Genomic DNA, 23,925 nt, shown 5'->3' on the forward strand with positions numbered 1-23,925 from the left:
CGTTATCGCGCATTGTAAACTCTGCACTTGCCAGCTCAAAATGGCCAGATCTGGTGAGGTGCCCTTTTAAGTGCAGCATTACATGTCAGAAGAGCACTGCTCTCACAGTGGATAACTTCAGATTCATGTGCTCTAGGAAAAGCGCAGGAAGGAAAGTTTCAGGGGCAGCTTTCTTGTTGCTCGCTTTTTCTTTTTCTTTTTTCTTTTTTTGTCATGTCATCAGAGTCCTTGCCATTGATGTTAACAAAAAATTCTTGTAGAAGTGCATTTCTTTGCACTCAAGCAACAAAAATGATGCTTTGGCAATAAATCACCATGGTCCACAGTTGTGCAGAGTCATGAACTATTATGTCTAATGAATATGCTGCATGTGATGATGTAGTGCTGCTTATTTTGACTATTGGAAGGTAAATTATTTTTGCCAGTGTCATGATTGTGCACTTTTTCTCTTTTTCTTGTTTAGTGAGGTTATGAATCTATTACAGACTCTCTGAAAGAAGTTATAATGCAGCAGAACTAATAATTCCAGTAACTGTAACTGTATAAAGCAATACCATGATTAAGGCTGTAGTGTGCAGTCATATGAACGCAGGTTACTTCGCCTTGGCTTTATGCATTATATTCTTTACTTGACCACGGTTAATTAAGAAAGGAGCTGTATGACTGCAATAACCTTAACTTTGGTGCACATACACCTGGTGAGCTGAATTATGATTTCATACATGTCATAGCAAGTTATTCGAAGAGTTTTTCAATTTAAAGGGAAAGGGATAATGGCAAACAGGCTCACCATAAAAAATGCTTCTCTTTACGCAGGGACCTACCTTTTCTCATTAAGGTGATGCCACAGTGATCCATGTCAATCTCTTCTTGTGCAGCAGGAAAAAGGACTCTGGACCGCACAACGCAAAAAAGGCGTCAGCCATCACCTCCAGGGCCCCCCTACTACTGCCACCATTGTGATTATGTAGCTGACAGACCGTCGTCTCTAGTCAGGCACCGGGTCATCCACACAGGCGAACGACCATTCCAGTGCCACATCTGCACCCGGAGCTTCTCTCAGAAGGCCCACCTCAAGTCACACATGCGGACGCACACAGGCGAGCGACCTCTCCGCTGCTCTGTCTGTTCCATGTGCTTCGTGCACTTTGTTCAACGGAGCAGACACATGAGAAAGCATCATCGTCACCAGGGTACTCCACAGTGAAGTAGTTCATCGCCGTTTTTCAAGTGGATCTCAAAGAGGAACTTAATGACGGGCCTAAGTGTGCGTGAAAAGATCAAGACTTCATCGTACACCAAGTAGGTGAAGTACCACCGCATGCTGTGTTTCATCATAATGCTAAGACACCTCTCAGGACAATGAAACTTCATTGACCAAGGTGTTCTGTCATGTTGAGATGTAGTATTTCTGCTACCATCAGATGTTGGGTATATTGGAGTATGATGGATGTTGTGTTTAAAAACATATTCACATGTGTAATTCCAGGTCAAGTTGCATGCAAGTGAATACAGTGTCAGTATTCAGTAGAATGAGCCATATCCACTAATCACATTTATTTTCAAGCTTTCCTTGCATGTTCACTGTTGTTAATAATCTTGGCCATCTTTATTTTGCAACAAGTGTCGCTTGTAGTTGTTAAAGCTTGTTTTATTTATCCATACCATGCACCGTTCCTTTAAGCTTTTGTGCAGCTAGGGTATATTGAGTTGTTGTCAGCATAAATTTGCCCACGCTTGTGTGATTGCTAGTGTCAGAATTGCTTCTGCCATGAATGACAAGGGACTCTTCTTTGCTTGAGACATCCCTTTAAGTTGAAGATTGTCCTTGCAACTTCCCCTCTTTTGTTCCATAGTTTTCATATGGTTACTGCTTCACATGTTGGTGGTGTTCTTGCAGCAGCCTATCTTGTAAATGCAGACGCTAGTTCCATTTCTCATGGCAATGCAATTCATTAAATAACTATGTTTTGTACAGTGCACTACCGGTAATTCGACTTCGGTTAATTATTTTTCGTTTAATTCAATCCTGACCGAAGCTTCATGCCGTTGCCTGTACATTTCTACGGGCCAAGACTGTCATTTCAATCACAAAATCAGCCCTTACCAGATATTTAGACAAGCATGCTGACACCAGTGGGGATTCCGGCTGTGATTTAAATGGCGTGAGCATGTGACTTTGCAGCTCTAGAGGAAGTGCATACGTCAAACACAAGTTATCTTACAAAGAAAACATATTTTTGACCTGCCCTCAGCATATCTTCAAGGGAAATTGGGATATAACAATTAATGGTTATGGTATTTATCCAATTCTAATGCGTACCTTTTTCCCAGGAAAACGGGTTTGAATGGGGCCCGTGTGTTACTTCGATATAAACATTAAACCGTGTTTGTGGCATTGACATTAACTTAATGTCGGTGCCATTGTCATCCCCATGACATCACAAGATGACGATGGAGCAAGTTCTTGTGCACTTTGGGAACAATGACATGCTGCTTTCATTACAAAAGCTCATTCAAAAGAGAAGTTATTGTGCATGCTAACCTAATGGCAACAGAGCATGCTCTCAGCATGCCAGAGCCTTGCCTGCGTCAAAGGGTGAAGATTTAAAATTGTTATTCTAGATGGTAGCCAACTTCCCCTTCATCATGGTTGCAATGACTATAAAGAAATGTAGAATATCAGATGCAATGGCTGGCACGGGAGATGACGTTGTGGCCCATGGCAGTGTTAAAAGCTAGCTGTCTGAGAGTGATAGGGATGGACATTGAGGGTAAATAAATTTCCATTACCTGAAGGGAAGTTTTGCAGGTTCCATCTTTTTCTGCTTGCCATAATTGCAGGCATGCCACATTTCTTATTGTGATAGCGATTACATGGACACTCGAGGCAAATTTTCGCCGTCACCATCGCCATTGCGACACCTCCTCACGTGCATCTCCCTCTCTAGCCTTGCCGCGCGCTGCCGTGCCCTCTCTTGGAAATAATTTCTGGCAGGGTCAAAAGTTGGTGGCTGCATGTAAGCTGTCGTTGCGTGCACCTAATGCTGGAGGTTGTGTAATCTCAAGTTTTGGAGACAGTGAAGGGAGAGGCAGCAGAAGCATTCGCTCTCCTCAGTTCGCGTTCATCACGATAGCGTTACGATGGTGTGTGCGTGCAGTCATCGAGTGAGATCAGTTCATGTTTGCTTGTATTTACATGACACTATGCTTGCTAATTTAGTTAGTAAGTGAACCTTTACTGCAATTATACAGCTGATAAAACTATGGCGCTTACATTGTGCAGTTGTGTAATAGGCATCGTTATTGCAATGAATGCTTCACCCTTCAGGCAAAGTGCAGCATTTCTTGTTATAAAATAGGCTGATTGTTGGATTTGGGTGCACATTGTGTTTCTTACGTTGAAACCATAAAAATTTAATGCGTGCTAGGTTTGGGAGAGCAGTAGAATCGGGTAAATACTGCCAATAAAGTTGTGGTATGTTTTGATCTTATTTTTCTGCCTGTTTTAATTCAACCTGCCGGATATGATGAATGCTGTCAGTCATGTCGAGGTTAAATTAATGGAAGTTAACTGTATATCTGTAGCTGAAACCATGTAACATTTTAGCCATAATTATTTGTGGCTGTTTTGTTTTGAACTCAGATAATTACCCCTATTGGACGCTAAGAAACATTGTAAAATGGCAACATGCCATTTTACAATGTTTGGTAAGGTAATTGTGGCCATTTAATGAGCTTGCGATACCAAAGTAGTGACTAGGAGGGTGATACAGTTAAACCTTGGTATAACAAACTTCAGTGCAGGAAAATTCGCAATATAACGAAGTATTTAACTTTTCATTACTTCTTGTCTATGGAACAGCATGTATTTTGAACTCCTATATAACAAAGTGTGTTTATACACAATTTCAACATTCACTGAGGCAGACGAGACGAAGCATTCGCTCCCCAATGTCGTCATTTTTCACGACAGTGTCGTTCCACTTCGGATGATGCTATCAGCTGTGGGGGCGGAAGGGATGTGAAAGCATGGCTTTGTTTCGTACCGCTGATGTGAAGATATTTTCAACTCAGCATGAAACCATATCTTTCGTTGGCAACTCTCAAATTCAACAAAATTATTTTTTTCTCATTCAAGTTTGCTTTTTCCTATTGCCCAATAATTCAAAAAATTCTGCAGCTCCTTTCATGTAAGAAAAATATTCTGGTGACTGTAATTATTTGCATGAAGAGTTGAATTTGAAAATAATGAAATTTTGATATAACGAAGCAAATTGCTGATTTTACCAACTTCGTTATATCGAGGTTTAAGTGTACATAAATCTGTAGAGTCATGCTTGTGCTGGTTGAACTACATTTCCACATTTGCAACTGCACAGCATTTAGTTCGAGTTTTCCTTGTAACAACTGTTGTAAACTTGGGGTGAGATCGTGCAAGCATCTCACTTTTCAGACGTTTGCTTGTGCTCTCAAGATTCGCCAGCACCATGTTTTTATCAGTGGTCACCAGGGCAACGATGCGGGACTGCAAATTGAATACCGCCTACTCACTGACCTAGCAAGCAAGCAAACATTTGAAAAGCAGGATGCTTGCATGATCTCGCCTTTGGTTAGATGTTCATGAAGGTATGCAATACTATTTGCTCTTTTTTGTATTGGTTCATGTTAAGCTAGCAGCAAGGGATGTGCGCCTCTCTTTTTTTTTTTTTTTTTTTTTTTTTGCTGTCACTTCCTAGCATATTTTTCAATTCTACACGGGCTAATTCTGCATTCTAAAGGGGACCACATTGTGAACTGAGCACACATTCCTTGTGTTCAAAGCACGTGTGTTCAGTTCACAATGTGGACCCCTTGACACTGCCATTCACAATACTTAGATTTTGCTTTCGCAAATTGCGCCCACATGAAGGAGCACGCACCTGCCATCGTCATGCACTGGCTGTTCAGGTATTGCTAGGAAAAACTAGAGAACTTGCCTTATCATTGTTTAATTTTATTCTCACTGTGGCATGTCTCATCCATCTCTTGTGTTGCGCAGCCATTCTAATGGCGTGTTGAATATTACCTTTGTGTTATGAGCAAGCTATGGACATCTTACCTTTCTTGAGTGAGCATTACGTTTTGTAATGTAAGCATTATCATATTTCTTATTTAATAAATTTGTGCTTAAAATAATTTAAATAAATAAAATAATTTCATTTAGTGCCTTAGCACTAAATGAAATTTAACATAGCAGAACAGCTTCAAATAAAAAGCCACATAATAATGCTGAGGTACCATCACAGTGCTCATCATAGTTCAGCCTATCATCATCAATTATGTTTATCGAATTTAATTCACATGATGAATCATCATTCCCCGTTTTGGCTCCCGGAGTTCACTATTAGCTTTGCCACTATCATGATTTCGCACTCTCCATTCCTAAATTTCTGTATTTGTTATAAGCAATTTGGAGCACATTATTACCTGCAGTCGGCTCACAATTAATCAAACTTGAATAACTGAAATCTTTGGTTGATTTAAAGCAATCTCAACATTTTAATTGACCTGCCAAAGGTTTAATGAATTTTCAAGCCACTTAATTCAAAACAAGTTCTGCAAAGGTTTTGGTTGATTAAAACCTCCGGGCTTCTCAAGGCTGAGAGAAGCAGTCAAAAACAGCTAGCAACTAGAAGTTTATGAGATACGAGCAGTCAGAACTTGATCATGTTTGATATTCAGGTTATCTTGTACGTTGAGCCGTCATCGATTTAGCCATATGCTTGCAGTTCTGATATCCTGTACGTGCATTGAGGAAATTTGGTGAGGAAGTTCTGTCTCTCCTCTCCGCTCTTTCGCAAATACCTATAAGCTCTCTGTCTGTGCCTAGTTTAGTATATGGCAGTACAGGATGCATAAAGGTGTCTGTTGTGCTTGTATGTTCAGATATTGAACTTGTGATTCTGTCATGAAAATTATTGAACTTCTGGCAATTCAAACTTTTTATAATTCATATGATAAACTGCAAGTCCCTAGGAATTAATGTTATGGCAAGTCAACTGTCATAGAAGAAATTGTGTTTGCAGCAGAAAGCGACAGAAATGTTAACACTAATAACATCTCACTGTGAGATGTAGCCATGCTGAAAGCAGCTTAGTTTATCTTGGCTTTAATAATTTGCCTGTGTGACTGAGGAGAGAAATTGTACAGCTACAGTATGCATTTATTTCAACTAACAGTGTGCAAATACAAAGAAGACCGAAGTTCACAAGAAGATGGAAGCTTCATGTGACGAACAGTGGTAGAAGAAGGAATGCCACTTCTGCTTACTTGAGTGAGCTACATCTGCAGAAAAATGTTGCTAAGGAAAGGAGCTGTTGGCTTGACAAAGACCAGTCCCCTTGTCAAAATGTCGGTTCCTGCATCACTCCTTGTTTGCCACTGTTTATCACTAACGGTGCGCAAGCATATTAAAATTCAAGTTGTTTTTATTGCTCTATCTGTGTCCGACGTCAGCAAACCTTGAAAGCTTACTTTAGGATATATGTGGTAGTAGTGTTCATGTGTGTTTGTTTCTACAGTGGCATTTCAACCAGCTTGGGAATGGTTGCAAGTAGAAGTAGTGGCTTCCTTTGAATGGTGACTTGGCAATGGTGGCTCAGCACGTGACATGGCCGCGGCTACATAATTACTCTTTCTGGCAAAAAACTGCCAAAGCACAATACGAAAGCATTGGGTATTGTAGTTTCTCTCCGAAAATTTATCATATACATGGACATTCTGGGAAGCACTGCAGAGCGGCTGGGTAGTGAGCGTTTTCTAGTAACACTTATCACGCGCACACAGAAGAATGGCTTCTACTGACAGCAATGCAGCTATAAGAAGATGGGAAGTCAACTGAGCAGAGGGGACTAAAGCTGATGGAAGCAAGGGATTGAATCCACAGTGTACAAGAACAAGTTCCAATCCAGAGCCTGCACTTTCCATCATTTCTGTAGTGGGCAAACATCCTTATCACCAATTTTCTCTCAAGTGAGTGTATGGAATTCTCTGTTTAGTTTGATATAAAAGATGTCGAAGTGTTTGTTCAGACTGAAAATACAGTTGAACTGCTGTTGTCGTAGCCTACAGGGAGAAAGAACTGTGCAAATGGTAGGTTTTATACAGCTGTGAGAAATGTCTATACTTTAACTCTTTCCCTACCATGGGGAAAATAGGTGTTTTTGGTAGGTTAGGCCAGATATTTTTTTTATGAAGGAACTGTTGCACTCAATATTTTATAAAATACATAAACAAAAGCAAGATGAATGCCCTTTTCACGCACCAAAGTTTTATTAACGAGATGTATGTCATAAAAAAAGTTATACATAGCCAGAATCAAGATTTTGAGATAAAATTGAACAAAGTCTATAAAGACACGCTTGCATCTACGAAGAAAATGTAACAAAAATTATGAGATATACAAAATGTATTGCCGTTTAATAGCCACTATCTCCAAAAAAAATCTAAATTTTTCATTGAACAGGTATTCCACTACAAAAATATAAGTGCAAGCACTATAGTTTGGCATGCTGGGCTGCGGCCGCTGATGGTCTGGGTTGGCTTGCGTCATCATACTCTCAAAGTTCATCGAAAAGGCAGCAGCCGCGAACTCACTGCTGCTCAACCCATCGGTAAAATCAGCCGCAGGTGCAGCAGAATCGCGAGATCTGTGATCTTTCGAAGCACGTACGCTGCACATCGAGGCGGCCATTTTTTCTTTCTACTTTGATGATCGTGAAACTTTCGAGTGCATTAAAAAATTAACACCTGGTGGGAGGAAAACGAACTGCTTAGAAAACAAAAAATATATTTCTCCTCCTTCACATCCTATGGCGCAGAGTGTCCATGAGGGCGTGGAAGGCCTCGAAAGTGGCATTTCAAACCATTAATAGCAGGCAGCCATTTTTGCTTTCTACTTTGATGATCGCAAAAACTTCTGAGCGCATTAAAGAATAAAAAGCGAACTGCTTAGAAAACAAAAATATAGTTCTACTTCATGTCCGGTAGCGCACTATGTCCGTGAGCGGTGCGGAAGGTCTCAAAAGCAGCATTTAAACCATCGTTAGTGGGCTAACGATGCCCAATGGGTGCAGTACGGAAAGAGTTAAGCAAACCCAGACTGACACAGCCATTGATGCAACTGTTTGTTACAAGCAATTCTACTGCAGCAAGCACTTTTACTGCACAGATGCACTACGGTTACTGCGTGAACATTCCAGACTGTTAAATGCTTGTGTGCTACCTGCTTTTTGTTTTATTCTGAATCACTGTTTGCTTTTTTTTTTTTTTTTTCATCAGCCAGCTCACATGTGTACTTTGTTGGTGTTGCCCGCATTGAAAAATATATAAATAACCTCTGTTTACCATAAAGCATTTCTCTGACTCTTTTTCTTAAAGCAAGATACACTGTGCTCTATTCTGTATTCAAGGCCAGATTATTTTCTTGTATTCTTATGCAATTCAATTACAAAATTTCAGCATTTAGGCACCCCTGTTTACCAACACTATCTTGTTTTGGCTAGCTACAGTTTAATCTGTGTTTTATAGCATGTCTCAGTGAAGAGGAAGTTGCAACTTATCCAGCTCCTGAACCCCCTCCCCCTTCTTTATTTAATATTCTTGAGTAAACTTTTCTTTTTCTTTTGACACTCAAGCTAATTCACCTATGAACATTCTCATGCAGAAGCAAGGAGTTTGGACTTCAGAATCGGAAAAGTACCAACCATCATTCCCAGTGCCCCACTTATTGTAGCTACTGATGTTATTACATGATCCGCAAACCAGTGACTTGAGAGAGACGTAGCGTCATCCAATCATGCAAACAGCTGCTTCAATGCCACTTCTACGCTGGGTAAACGTCGCAGAAGAGTGACCGCTACACGCATTTGGTCACCCGTACAGGCAAATGACCATTTCAGTGCAGGCTGTGTCCCCAGAGCTTCACCATAAAGTGGAACCTCAAGTTGCATCTATACATACACACAGGTAAGTGACGTATCCCCTCCACCATCTGTTGAATGACCTTTGTACATCTCAATCAAATGAACAGACGACTGAGTTCTGTTCCACTGAAGTGCCGCCCAGTAGTATGGATAGCCCTGTTGCGCAAATGGACCTGTCACTTTTTTTTAGGAGACAAGTGACAGACATAGGTGGGCAAGTGGGCTCGGTATGTTTATGAGTAGACATATGGCAGACATACGTGTGTGAATAAGTGTGTGGCTGATGTGCACCAGAAGACCTGACACATAATATGCTATTATTCGCCTAACTGCAAAGGCACTTCGTGGGATAATTAACCTTAATTTGGCAAGTTGTTGCATTGTGCTGAGGCTTACTCGTGTAAGGAACGTGACAGAAAATTTCTCTTTGGTTACATTGCAGCTGATTAAAGAAATGGTATGCCTGCATGTTAGGATGCAACAGACATGGAAGCCAAAGCGTATAAGTGACGATACATTGTGAATGCAGGCACACGCAAACATGCACACAATCGTGTACTTTTCACAGAGCAACTGCTGAATGAGAGCAAACAATGAAACAGATGGGAAAGGGGAAAGTTTCTCAAGTTATGGTGAGGTAATAGAACAATAAGACAAAGCACTGACGGCATGTAAACACAGATGACATGAACACTCTGTATAAAACAAATCATAGTAGAAATTGGCCTCCTTTTGTAGAAACGAGTTTTCAAAAATTCTTAAACGAGAAAAACAATGCCATGAGTGCTGCAGGAATGTCCATGCTACAGTAAGTATGATCAACTCATTTAATGAAAGTGAACAAGTAGTGGCAATGGTAATCCATCCAGAGATTAACAGTGCTGGAAAAAGGCAGAACAACTGAAGAGAGCTGCAGTTCAATATCAGTGACCCGACTGTTCGATATATATGCTTCTGGTGAACATAGATGCAAATTTATCTCCACCTTTAGAAATCTTCCTAACAGCAGTTCCTTTGAGCAGGGTATAGGTGGGTGAGTACTGCGAGGAAGCTTTATAACTTATACCTTTACACTCCGCCTCAATACTGGCAGATGATCCACTAGTGCCTTTCACTAACTTGTTGAACTGCTAGATGAAACTTTTCTTTTTTTTTTTTTGCACAGGCTATAAAGTAATGCAGCTTTTGCTGCTTTTTCTTAATATCTTGTGGCTGGCGCAGCATGGCCTTAGTCACTTTTGTGCCATTAAATTCGAATTAGCTAACTAACTAACAAAATGCCCTTGTACCGGTCTTGGATAGTATAAACTCCAATATAAGCTGAACTTTGCTCACTATGTATATATCGAGCAGTGTAACCTGTTTGGATTCAATTAAACATTTGAGGAGATTATCGCCCATAAGCGCAGTGGCCCATTTGGCTATTGTAAAGAGCACTAGACAAAAATCTCACCTGTAATATTTTTTTATGCCGGGCACTGCCTGATGTATTGTTACTGTGGCAATACATCATTGTTACTGGTATTGTTACTGTGGCACAAGCTTTCTCCACAATGGACTGAATGCACTGCTTGTATTGAGTTCAGATTAGGTCTTGCGCTGCCAGCTAGACAACAAATTTGTTTTAGACGTTTCTCAAATTCAACATTGTATATCCCCTTCAGTTTATATATATATATATATATATATATATTTATTTATTTATTTATTTATGTAAAATATCTTACAGGCCCCATGGGGGCATTGTGTAAGGGGGGTTACAGAGAAAGCAGCCTTCTAAAGTGGTATACAAAAGATACACCTCAATACAGGGCTCATCAACATTACTACCAAGATTAAAACATGCAACAGGAACAACTGAAGTAATGAAAGGCCACAAAGGTACACTTAAGGAAATAACATGAGTAAAACTTAACGTAAGGCATTAATACTAGAAAGTAAAATACACAAAAATGAACATATCAGGGAGTACAATTCTTGAAGTGATATTCAGGGAAAAAGACGCAAAAAAGCAATAATATATACAGGGCATACAAGTGAACACACGACGCAGTATAAAATAGCAATTCACAAGAGCGAGATAGCAATGCATCAAAAAAAAAAAACATCACAAGAAGTTCAAAGCAGATTGCCAAGTGTAAGAAACAAGATAAAGTGATTTGTAAGTGCTATTGTGAAAAATGCTCGTGTAGGAGATGACGAAATTTTTCTTGATCTGACTCGGAAGCAATGTGATCAGGCAGATTGTTCCACAAGCGAATGGCCGCAGGGAGTGCAGAAAAGTTAAAAGCATGTGTTGTACCGTACATGCGCGAAACTTAAGCGGTTATTTAATCGACGAGACGTGTTCGAGGCGGTCTGGATATGTAGTGTGGATTGTGTGGCATTATAAACATAATTGTGAAACAAGGATAACAGTGCGATATTATGGCGAAGAACTAAAGGCTGTATGGAATGATTGAGTTTCATTTGCGTTACGTTGGAGTGATGGCTATAATTACGTGAAATGAAACGGGCAGCTCGGTTCTGGACTGATTCAAGCATGTCGATTAAGTATGTAGGATGTGGGGACCAAATGGATGATGCATACTCGAGCTGTGGACGAACAAATGTCTGATAGGCCAATTTGCGGATGTTGGAAAGTGAATTACCCAGATTACGACGTAGCTAACCTAATGTCCTTGAAGCTTTTGCGCAAACGGCTGCAATATGGTCTGTCCAGGAGAGGTTTTCGGTTAGGTGAACACCGAAATATTTATACGATACTGTATGTAACAATTCTTTATTATTGACGTTGTATAAAAAATGTGAGTTGTCACACTTACGACTAAAAGAAATTACCTGACATTTTGATACATTTAAAGCCATGTATATGCATTTATTATGTTATCAACATATTTTATACTTAGCAAAACAAATAGTAATTGACTGAAGCAGCACACACAATGGCAATAAAGAACAGTACTGTAGCAACGTCTGTTAAAATTATCATAATATTGTCTAAATATTTGAAATCACTCAAAACCTAATTAAGAAAAAACTCATCATTAGCATTAGCATCTATGTTATTTCATTGGCATTTCATAATTGTAGTTTGTCCTGCAAAAGAAAAGTGATGCTTTGGTAGCGTGTCTTATTTTCTTTGTGCAGAAATAAGGCATTCTAGCTGTCCAGCAGGTTCCAAAAGTGAAAAGTAGAAGCAGGGACGCCTCTTTCACTGTAACTTCTACAGCTATGAGACTGCTAGGCTGTCTGATATGAAAGTACATAACAGGTTTCACACAGGCGAACAACAGTTTGCATGTCACTTGTACCCTCTGAGCTTCTCAGAGTTCCCCGCTGAAGAAACACCTGCACATCCACTATGGTGGGCGACCATTTCTGTGCCCTTCATGCCCCTAGAGGTTCTCTGTGAAATATACCCTCAAGGTTCACCTGTGCATCCATACTGGTGAACATTCCTTTCAGTGCCCTCATGCTCTCTAAACTTCTTGGTAAAATGCAGCCTAACGAATCACCTACGCATACACACAGGCGAGCAACCATACTGGTGAACTGTCTGTTCCAAGTCCTTTGTTCAGGGCACCCACTTGAGCAAACACAGGAAATCACGCCACCATGACTTCACTGACTACCCGCCGTGGTTGCTCAGTGGCTATGGTGTTGGGCTGCTGAGCACAAGGTCGCGGGATCGAATCCCGGCCAGGGCGGCCGCATTTCGATGGGGGCGAAATGCGAAAACACCGTGTGCTTAGATTTAGGTGCACGTTAAAGAACGCCAGGTGGTCGAAATTTCCGGAGTCCTCCACTACGGCGTGCCTCATAATCAGAAAGTGGTTTTGGCACGTAAAACCCCATAATTTAATAATAAATAATAAGTTCACTGACTAGTTCACCAACCATGTAGGGGTACATTATGAATTAAGCTGTGTCTATTATGAATCTTCATATGTGTGCAGTATGCTGCATGTAATTCTGGTGCATGAAGAAGCACAAGTGTCACGATATGGTCTTGTATCTTGAACTGACATGTGACTTCAGCGAATTTTCTATCATAATCTGATATGTTGCAGAAACTTTTTTTTTTTTTTGTGACGACATTCCATTGCATTGTCATGTTCTTGTTTATGTGATATTCCTTTGCGTAAAGGCATAACGAAGAAATGATCATTTGTCAACTAAGTCTTTAAAGGAGTTGCATGTGCCATGAAGTGATCATGATAAATTATAAATGTTGGTTCTCACACTGGGACATGTTCTTCAAATATGTACTGCTGCCTATTTAAGTGCTCCTCTGAGTTCGTGTATGTTTAACTGTGTAAAAAGAAAGCTAATTGCAAGCTGAATTTTTAGGGCGTTGATGCACTTGGTTGTAGGAAAGTTCCTTATACTGAGGTATCAGAAGGCAAATAGGAACTCAAGCACTTAGTTATTTTGGAATTCTTGATGCAGGAAAGCTGTAAAGAGTTATGTCTGGTCTTCACTTTGAGTGAGGCCAACACATCTCACATTCAGGTGCTGTTTGTTTGTCATTCAGGCACTGTTTGGTTACACAATGACTTTTTTTTTTTTATGAAGGTGATGCATGTTATTCATACCTTAATGCTGGCCTGAGCAATTCATTGTTCATAACACATTTGTTTTCTTTTTTTCTACCTACATCTATGTCACTCACAGATGGAGAATGATATATTTTCAATCCCACTACGTAGCATTTTTAGAATGTGTAATTTCAGCTTTTGTTAGTGAGAGTACCTTTGTGAATTTTCCTGCATTTGTTTGACTGGTGCCTTTGTTACTTTCTTTCTTTCACGTGCCATGAGATGCAATCTCTTGCTCTTCATCTTGCATTTTTGTATCCTGTAGGATCTAGTACATATACTCCTTTTTGGAGTTTTTATTTTTTCAATTAATATAACTAGCCTATTTCATTGCCTTCTTCCATATAAGCATTCCTTTACAGCAGTTGAATGTTTAATCTTCATTAGGCATTCAATTCACATTGTCTCCAATGTCTCTTTAAGGACTGTGTCTGGTGAATGTATTGTTTATCGTTGTTTTATATTTCTTTGCTGGTGCCTATTGCACTGTCTTTGTAATTGTTCTTAAATAAAGTTTATTATTGTGACAGCCATTGATGATGATTGTCAATGCAAGCAAATTGTTAAACGCCTTTTGAAAACTGTTTGCTTTATCAAAGGAGCAGTACTCTTGATAGAACATATTTCTTTATTTTGACCATACTTATTTGGTGCTTGTTTTGTTATGTAATCCCTTAAAGAACAGTTGTTAACCAGCACAACTGTAGCACTAGAATGGGTGGCTTTACATATAAGCCAATTTGTCATCTGCATGTTGTCTTCACTCGTGCTGCTGTGGAAGGCGACTACCATCCACCTCTCCCACCATAGACCTTTCATTCAGGTGCCATCCCTGAAGAGTGTGGCTGGAGGAAAGGAGGGCTGTCCTTGAGGTCTGCATTGCAGTGTCTAAACCTTCAGACACCATAAAGCTCACGTGCAACAGCAAGTGTGTCTCAAAGAGTTGGTTAACATTCAGCAACAAACGTGCCTCGCAACTCAATTGCACGACAGTAAGCTCCCTTTGCATCATTGCCTTTCTAGTGGCAGTGCAATTTCATCCACTGACTACCAACCTCTGGCCACCACCCACTGACCACCGCGAAAATGGGCAAAAGAGGCAAAGAATGCTACTCGCTTAAAACAGGGGTTTTGTCTTGTATTGCCAATGCAGAGGGATGTTTCGTGTGTATATGTTTATCATATGGATAACTGTGATTCACGGTCCTAGGCTTGTGCAGCACTGTCTGTATTTTGGCATTCCACTTGGAGCACTTAAGGCTGTACATTTTCGCTGTTTTGACGATGGTACCTTCATTTATATTGCTATCGTTACTGGTGCATAGACTGTGGTTAATAGCACGAAACTGAATGAGAGTGTTGACGTTACCGCAGTGGGTAACATGTAATGATGGCACTCAAATGTCTGTTTGAAGCTTGAAGTTTATTCTGGTAAAATGCATCTACAAAGGTGGCAAGACATGGAGAAGGCGGGAGAAGGAAATTCAGGACGATGAGCAAAACGAGCACAAGGTAAAAGTTCGAGCCAACGTTTCGACTAGTAGACTTCTCTATTTCAAGGCGACGTATGACAGTAAGGCATATGACAGAAAATATGACAGTAAGACATATGACAAAGATAAGTCCACTTGTAGAAATGTTGGCTCCCGCCTTTACCTTGTTCTCGTTTTGCTCATCTACAAAGGTCGGTATGATATCGTGCAGGATGAGTTCCCATATTAAAAACACTGTAGGCAATTAAATTAGGTGAATAATAAATAATAGAATGTAACAATAGTTTGGGCTGCAACGTATTGCCTGTATAAATTTTATATTACAATTTCAATGATTATGTTGAAACTTTGCTGAATATATGGGCTGTGAAACTTTCCTGCAGTGGCAGTGCATACAAATGCCACGCTGCATTTTCTCTCTTACTATTTCTGATTTTTCGTTAAATTCACATAAATTTGTATAAAAAATATGCAGATTTCACATAACCAGGTATTAAGCAGACACATAAAAAATTAGGAGTGTGTGAATAGTTGGAACTTTTGAATAATGAATCAAACAGTCATTATTTACAAATAAGAATATTTTGAAAGGCTTTTTGAATATTTCAAAATGTCAACTGTGGCCAATTAAACATATAATTGGAGCAAACGAGCAGTAAATTTTCGCCCCCGCGGGCATAGTATAATGCATAAAACATAACTTGCGTTGTGGAGCTGGCTAACTTAGCGAAACCGCAGCCATACTTTACAGGTTATACAGTGATCATTCGCACTCTCTGAAGAGTCTTGTGTATGCAAATGAACTACTTATCTGCTCCTTATGCTCCATTCGTGCTTTTAATAGACGCTTCATAATGTGCTATGTAGTGACAGAAACTTGCTAATGTTAAGAATACTAGGATGTGAATGTTGTTTTGTGTTAATTCTGATAGTGGTTGTTTATTATTTGAAAACTATTCGAAAAGTATTCAGTATTTGATTCGCTTCAATTTGCTTCTGGCACTATTCAATTCCCCCCCCCCCTTCTCCCAGTATCAATGCATTCCAGCTGTCTAGCAACACTCGAGGGTGACAAGTTGTCACAGGGACGTCTCCTCTACTGTCAGCTCTGCAACTTTGAATCTGAAACACCGTCTAGGTTGAAAGTACACAACAGGATCCATGCAGGCGAGCGACAGTTTAAATGTCATTCGTACCCGCAGAGCCTCAAGCTGACGTTCTCATTGAAGGAACACCTGTACATCCACACCAGCAAGAAGCCATTTCAGTGCCCTTCATGCCCTCAGAGTTTCTTGCAAAAGACCTATCTGAAGTCACACCCTTGAATCCACATGGGAAATTGGCCTTATCGGTGCCCTTCCTGTGATGAGAGCTTCTCAGAAAAGTCCAACCTTAACCGTCACGTACGCATCCACACAGGCAAGTAACCATACCGGTGCACTGTCTGCAAGTGCTTTGTGCGGAGTTTTCACTTGAGCAGGCACATGCAAACACAGCACTGTGATACCACTGGATAGGCCATGCATAATGCAGGTGTGCTTTATGTAGTAAGTAGATTCTAAATTGTGAATATATATTGTATTGCATACATAGCAGGCAACCTTAAAAAGGGTTGCCTGCTATGTGAGAGACTTCTCTCACTGTTTGCATCTTTGACCACATAATACGTTACATATCAAAGGAAGATATAGATGCAGATCATGGAATTCTATGTAAAATTCAATCTCGTACATTTATGTCACAAAATGTGACATATTCATCTGAACCTGAACTGAACTGATCTGAACCTATTGACAAGCATAGTGATATGACTCTATATGATATGATGGTGATATGATGTACACTCAGGCATGGTCATAGAGGTTGGGACAGGCCTGGTCAAGCAGCAGCTACACTCATAAGCAAAATTACACCCTTTGGGTCGTATCTTACCACACAACAATAATGTTCATCTGTCTTGTCCGCATTTCCTTTCTTTAACGTTGGGAGCCCGGTACTTCCAAGTCATGAACGATATGCACATTATCAGCACGACAGAGCATTCTCGACAGGAAAGTAGCGAGCACAGTGTTTTCAAGAAAGAAAACGCAAGCACGACAGATGACGATTATTGTTGTGTGGCAAGATACGACCCAAATAGTGTACATTTGTTTAATAAGAGAGTAGCTCAGGCCTAGCTTGTGCTTGAAGCGAAATGCCCAGGCTGAGCTGAGGTTTGAGATGGCGGGCCCGAGCCATGCCTAGGCTGCAATATCGGGTTGAGCAGTGTTTTAGCACCCATGTTCATTTGCTGGAGCACTAGTATTCTTGTGCTGTTCTGTTCTTTGAGCGATGACAGTGGAGCAGGAGGCTGATTTAACTTCTCATAATCAGTTGCCATGATTAACACCGTGATTTTATTTCTTTTGATATTAGTTATTTATATAGCCTGATGACTTGATGTGACCTGAGAGGTTAATTTTTGATAGCACTTTTGTTCTCTTCTTCTTTACCTACCTACATGTGTGTCACCAGTACATGAATATTGTTACGATTTTATCCCCACTATGAAGCATTTTAGAAGGTTTTGATGTTTTACCTTTAGTTAATGGCTGTACTTTCGTGAATTTTTATGTATGTTGCTTGTGCCTCAAGTATCTTTTTCTTCAGGTGCAATAGGGTGGGATCTTTCTTCTGTTTATCCCACATTTTTGTTACATTTAGCATATCTACCAACTTTCCAGGATTTTTCTTGAAGTTTGCGAAATTCGGCTCACTTGGTGATGTCACAAATGTTGATTTATCTTGTTTTCAGAAATGTTTTAAAGATGTAGGACTGGGTGGCACATGATTGCAAAAGATGCGTATACAAAAGAAATTATGGTAATATGTGACTTCTATAGCAGTGCAAGACACTGTATACCAGGGCATACTTGCTTCGAGCAAGTTTATTCAGAAACGTTCCTGAAGCCGGTGAAATCTACGATAAAAAAATGGTTGAGAAAGTCGTGAACTAAAAATTAGGTGTTGCTTATAAGTTTCTGCTGTTCCAATACTGCTGCTGCCAGTGCGTTGCATTTAAAGGAAATAATTGTTAATAAACTACACATGCATCCCACAAAAGCTGTATGCACAGGGCAAAATTTTAAAAAAATGCCATCCATCTCTTTAAGCATGCACCCACATTAAGTACTTGATTGCACAAAATAGTAAATACTGGAACTGCAGCACCCTCTAGCATTCATAGCATGAAATAATTAATGGCAGTTTGTCATAAAGCATGAAATGATCACGCATACAGCTGAATGAGTTCAGCTACCAAGCTCAGTAAGCTCAGTAAATTCATGTATATGTGCTTTACTTTGCTTTTTCCTGCGCTGTACTCAGCGGCCTAGCATTTAGTTCACTTCACTGTAAGTTGATAGCTGTAAATTCCATATGTTTTGTATATTAAGAGTTACAAAATGAATATGAAAAGGTCAAAGTGTAATTTGGTGTAAGCAGGCTAAGTCCAACAATTCTGTTTTGCCCTTTGCAACCAAACAGCAAAAGCATCTGTGGAGGGCAGCGGTCAACAAAACCAGCAGAAGGTCAAAATAGTGATCTTTAAGTAATATTGCCTCACTTTTCAATTTTATGTTTTCGGTCTTTGAGGAATGCAAGTAAAAAGAAGGTAATTAGCAAGTACTACATAAAGAGCGCCATCAGCAAAGCAAACTAGACCAAAAGACTTTGATATAGCAACTGCTGGATATGTGAAAGCCTGGGATTATAGGAAAGCTTCTTTCCAGGCACTTGAGACTCTAAATAATGCAGTGGGTCCTTTTGCAATGCCTTTGAGGCACACAATATCTAGCATCCATGTGTGACTTTTTTTCTCTCACTTGATCATTGACTACTCTTTCTTCTCTTTTTCTTTTTTTCGACTATTTAGTGTACAAACCACATCTGCTTTCTCAGAATACCGCACACTTGTCCCACTTTGTAAAGGCATTGAATTTTCAGGCACTGTGCCTGAAAACGTAGTAGTCACCTGTTCCACCAAGGCCCATGGTCGAGTTACTGGTTCATGAACAAACCGCATGGCACAGTTACCATTTGTGAATGTTGCGAATGGTACAGGCAGTTCTCCTGCCATTGACGTGACACTTTTCTTTAGCATAGGGACCTTGCAGTTTCTTAAAAACCCTTACAAAAATTGTGTTTTCAGTTTCTGAAAATCCTTGAATTTTAATGTTTTGAAAAAATATCTTAAATTTTCATTTCTCAGGTACAGTTGCCAGTCTGAGCAAAACATTCTCCAAAAAATAAGTGGCTACCTTCATTCTTCATGTAACCTGAAAAACTTTCCAGTGCGTTGCTGTGCTCATCTACGCTTATGCATGACTAGTTAGCATTTTGGTGCCATCACCGAATCCGCATTAAAAGCTATAGCGGAGGCAGCAGTTCATGCTCCCAGTTAGCATGTGACAGCTCTCAACCACGTGACGGACTGCCTCCCTTTTGCCTGAGCAGCGAAAATTTGTAAAAGCAGGTGATAATAAAAAAAAACTGCCTGTGACTATTTATAATTTACAAATGCTTGTATAATATTTATGCAGAATAATTTCTATTTCCGAAAAAGGTTTTGCTTGTTGGTCTCGAAATATTCAGTTAGAAGTCTTTTGATGGTTAAAGGACCCAAGGAAGGTAGTTGCTTTGACCAAGTTATACAGATACACACCTGAAGTAGGTGAAATTACCAACAGCATAGCATTTGAAAAAAGTCACTGAGGTCTAAAGAAAAACTGTCAGCTTGTGTTGTTATAAGTTTACTGGTGTTGGCATGCATGTCTAATGGTTAACCATCATCAATAAAGTGTTTATATATCCCTTAAATTATGTGTGTTCAGGGCAAGTTTTAAAAACAATGTGTGCTATCACATTCACCCCCCCCCCCCCCCCCATTCTCTTTCAACGTTGTGTCTACAAGGTTTTACAAATTTTAATGTTTGCAAATGTGATGGGGATAGCAGCAGGTTCTAGGTGATGTTTGGCCAACACTTTGGCAGTCTTTAGAAAATTAAATTCTGTGTATAAAGCTACAGTTACAGTCTTGGTATAAAATTACTTAGCATTCAAAGCCAATGTTAGGAACCTTGTACAATTGTTGCCTGATGCCCTGAAAGAACCAAATGTTCCACATGGTTTACATTTTAAGAGAACAGGTGGCATCTTAAGGGGCATGTGCAGGTAAAGCTTCAGGAGAATCAGTTAATTGCAGGTTTGCAAAATTTCCATAATCAGTTGCCATTATACACAATCTTTACGATTGTACTTGGAAGACTGTGCAGGCTCGTCTACTCCTCCCGACAGAACGCCTTATATAACCTCCTACACAACCTACAAACTGCATTTGGGTTACTTTCAATAAATGTTCTTTCTTTTGGGGAAAAGATGCAAGCATGCAGTGATACTCTGCAGCATGGTGCATGCAGCTGGTAAAAGAACTACTCTGCACAGGCGCATTGAGAGCCTTAGGCGGGTCCTACCGCATGTTATCTGCTAGTTTGCTGGCGCACACAACTAGCATGACGCTGTCACCACAGCTTTGCTTGCATTGTGGTGCATGAACACCAGTGATTCGTATCACCCTTCATAACATGCTAAGCCTTTTTGGCACCTGGCAGTACAAACTGCTAAAATTTACTAACAAGTAGTCCAGTAATGTCCATTTTATTGATGGAGGAGTTGTTTGCTTAAATATCTCTCGGCATCCTGTACGCTTGTTGTGTGCTTATGGGCCGCTCGTCTCAATTTACTTAACTTGTAAAAATTATCAGCACTGCTCAGTCCCAACTTTTCTGCCTATAGTGCCCTGTATACAGTGGGAAGAAGCGACAGGGTTGACGACCATTTTTAGTTGTATAGTTGGCAGCATGTGTATTCTATGTTAATGTCCAATGGTGCCTGCACATTTCATCGTTTTGCCGTTGAACATAAATTCACTGGTCGTACATTAGAGTGTGGTGTTTGCATTTATATAATGGTGCACCAATGTGCATTTACTGTTTGTGATTGCACGTTAAAGAGGCTCACTGAGTAGATATAACAGAGACGACTGAGAGATATCGGGCGTGCAATGAGTCAGCCAACACATTGTGTGAAAGGTTCATGCTGTATTTTGCGCCTCAGCTCCTCTGATCTTTTTAAGTGTCATACACACTGCCACATGTAAGAGATGCACGTATTCTCAGAGCAGTTCTTTAACCTTTTGTCTACTTTCTTCTGGGACAGACAATAACTCCCATTGCTTTATGTACGATGGTACGAAAGGCCAATGTTCATTCATGGTACATCATGACGCAAGCAAAATAATGGTGCAGCGTCAGGCAAGGCTTTGCGAGTGCTGGCAGGGTAGTAGACAACGTGCTGCAGCTCCGATATTAGTTCTCACAGCACCTGCACAAAGTAATTCCCCGGCAGCTGCACATTCGCATGTTTTCTCTAAGAGTGTACATTTGTTTGAATTCAGGGGCATAGTAGTGGTAATGTGTGGTGAAAGCTTAAAGTTCAGCTCCTATTTATAAACATTGCAAGTAATTTCTCAATTGTTGTTTTCTCTCTGTTTACAGGTATGATACAAAGACAATGAAATGTATCATTGCTGTCTTTGAAGAAACAAGAGTGGCACCAACCTAATATTCTATGTCAGCGGGGGGCACGTTACATCTGTGCATGCAAAGTTTGCATGTGTGTTTCTACAACATTTTGCTAGCAATAAATCCATGTTTTCTAGGTCTGAGAGAACAAATAATGACATTGAGTTTAAATTTGCCCAATATAGGTTCCCTATGATGACTTGTATGTAAGTAACATTTTAGAGTGTGTGGTTTAGAAATTATTAATGCAACTGCTCAAAAGAAACAGCATAGCTGAAAATTGGGCTGCAATTATGCAAGGTTGCACAAGCCTGCTGTGTTTTTATTTTATTGCATTGGATGGACACTAGTAGCACTGGGACCTTAATTGGGCCAGATTGTGCAGAATCACATAAGTATAGCATCTACAGTCTTTGTCAAAAGAAATTAGGCCAGTAGGAGCATGAGTGCTGCTGAGTTCAAAGGAATTCTAGTTTTTGGAAAACTTCAAGAAAGAATGACTGCTGCTCATATTTCTTTGGTGCTTTGAGCTCTGTCACTGCTGCTGGAGTCTGACAAACCTTCTCCTAATAGTAATGTAGTAGTTTTGTTGTAGTCAAAGTGGAAAACGAGGTAGGAAATTAAGTGCCACAAGCATCACAACTGTCTCACTCCTGAGTGGACACCTGAGGATTCTCATGGCCATAAGAAAGATGTAGAGAGAGGAGAATTTATTTACAGAAAGGCAGAAAGGTCAGCCGAGAAAGATGTAGGCAAAAAGAAAAGATAGGGTAGAGGAAAGTTACAATAACATAGACGTAGAGAAAAGTGAAACACAAAGCAATACTCTAGAAAAGAAATGCATGACAATACATGGAATAAACAGCTCCCCTATCAACACTGACCGTGCCTCTTTTGATGAACGTTATGCATGTAATTTGCCTTGATGCTGGCCTGATAAGTTTATTGTTGACAACCTTTTTCCACTCTCTCTGCCTTCATGTCTGTGGCTAGCAGATAAATATTTTATTGGCATCACCACTCAGTAGCATGTTTAGAATGTGTGATAGCTTTTGTAAGTAGCTGTACCTTTGTGAATTTCTCTGCAACTTTCTAACTACTATTTTCAGCATATCTTTTTGTTGCACATAAGGTGTCTTTCTCTGTTATGCTGATGTTTTTGTTGCCTCTAGATTGCAATATGTGTGCTCCTTCTTGGACCTTCTTTGTTGTGACCCTGTTTGAGCCTTTTCAATGTCTTTTTACATATAAACATCCTTTTACGACCATTGAGTGTTTAGTCTTCTTTAGGAACTCAGTTCATGTGACCTTATTTAAAGCACTACATAACTTACTGTGCTCATGAATACATTGTTCTTTATTGTTTATATTTTTTCTTCTACTTAAAGCATTTAGTCTTGTTTGTAACAAATTTACTATTTCCTTTTTTTCAGTATAGTTATCTTTTTATTCTGTTGGATGCTCCAGAAGCAATTTAGTGGTGGCCTATGAATGCACTATGACAGATATTCATCAGCAGTTTAAATTGTGGGGCAAATGTTAAGGTCCACACACGGAGTGTGTGAATATTCATAACACTCGAATAACGAATCGCATATTATCCTATTTGATTCGATCCTCGAATCGCTGAGTCAATATTCGACTAGTTCATCGAATCGAATTGCCACCACTCGAAAATACAAGTATTTTCCTAATACGTTCAAATGTTTTACATCGTTGACTGTACGCGATCATGTACCAAACTGAAGCAAACTGATGACTTTCATCCCATACACAGTGGACATAACATACTAGAGCAAGCTCCATCGCTAAGACAGCCAGACTTTTCTGGCTAAATAATAAAATGTTGCTTAAACTCAACATTTGGCAGTTAGTATTGTGTGGTACTTCACAGTAAACCCTCGTTAATACGTAGTTGGCAGAGAACATGGATGAGGTATGCACTAAGCGATGTAGTAATTGGCTAACAATGGCAGATGAGCAGCTATATAGACTTACCGGCCAAAAAAACATGGTAATTTTCACTCAAAAACACACACAGATATGTTTTGCTTGACAGCAAGCAGCAAAAAGTCTGTGATTTTCACTTGCTGCCATAGCAGCCTTGCAGCGAAGATGGCATCCTCAAATTCGGCAAGGTCGCGAGCCAGTTTCTCCATCTGGCCCCACTTCTCTGCGGACACTCGTGACAGTCAACGCACTAGCCACATTGGATTTGGGAGGGCCATCATCCACATTGTCATCC

The 23,925-nt window shown here is 40.0% G+C and overlaps 1 protein-coding gene across 1 annotated transcript in view; it reads left to right on the top strand.

Moving 5' to 3' along the window:
• Positions 1-23,925, top strand: part of LOC129386272 (uncharacterized) — an 89,433-nt gene that overhangs the window by 15,884 nt on the left and 49,624 nt on the right. The window contains exon 5 of the mRNA XM_072287629.1: positions 879-1,193. Within this exon, the coding sequence (XP_072143730.1) occupies positions 879-1,193 (315 nt within the window). The remainder of the gene's footprint in view (positions 1-878; positions 1,194-23,925) is intronic.

The sequence above is a fragment of the Dermacentor andersoni genome, chromosome 4 (assembly GCF_023375885.2).
Source record: "Dermacentor andersoni chromosome 4, qqDerAnde1_hic_scaffold, whole genome shotgun sequence".
NCBI classification, from domain to species: Eukaryota; Metazoa; Arthropoda; class Arachnida; order Ixodida; family Ixodidae; genus Dermacentor; species Dermacentor andersoni.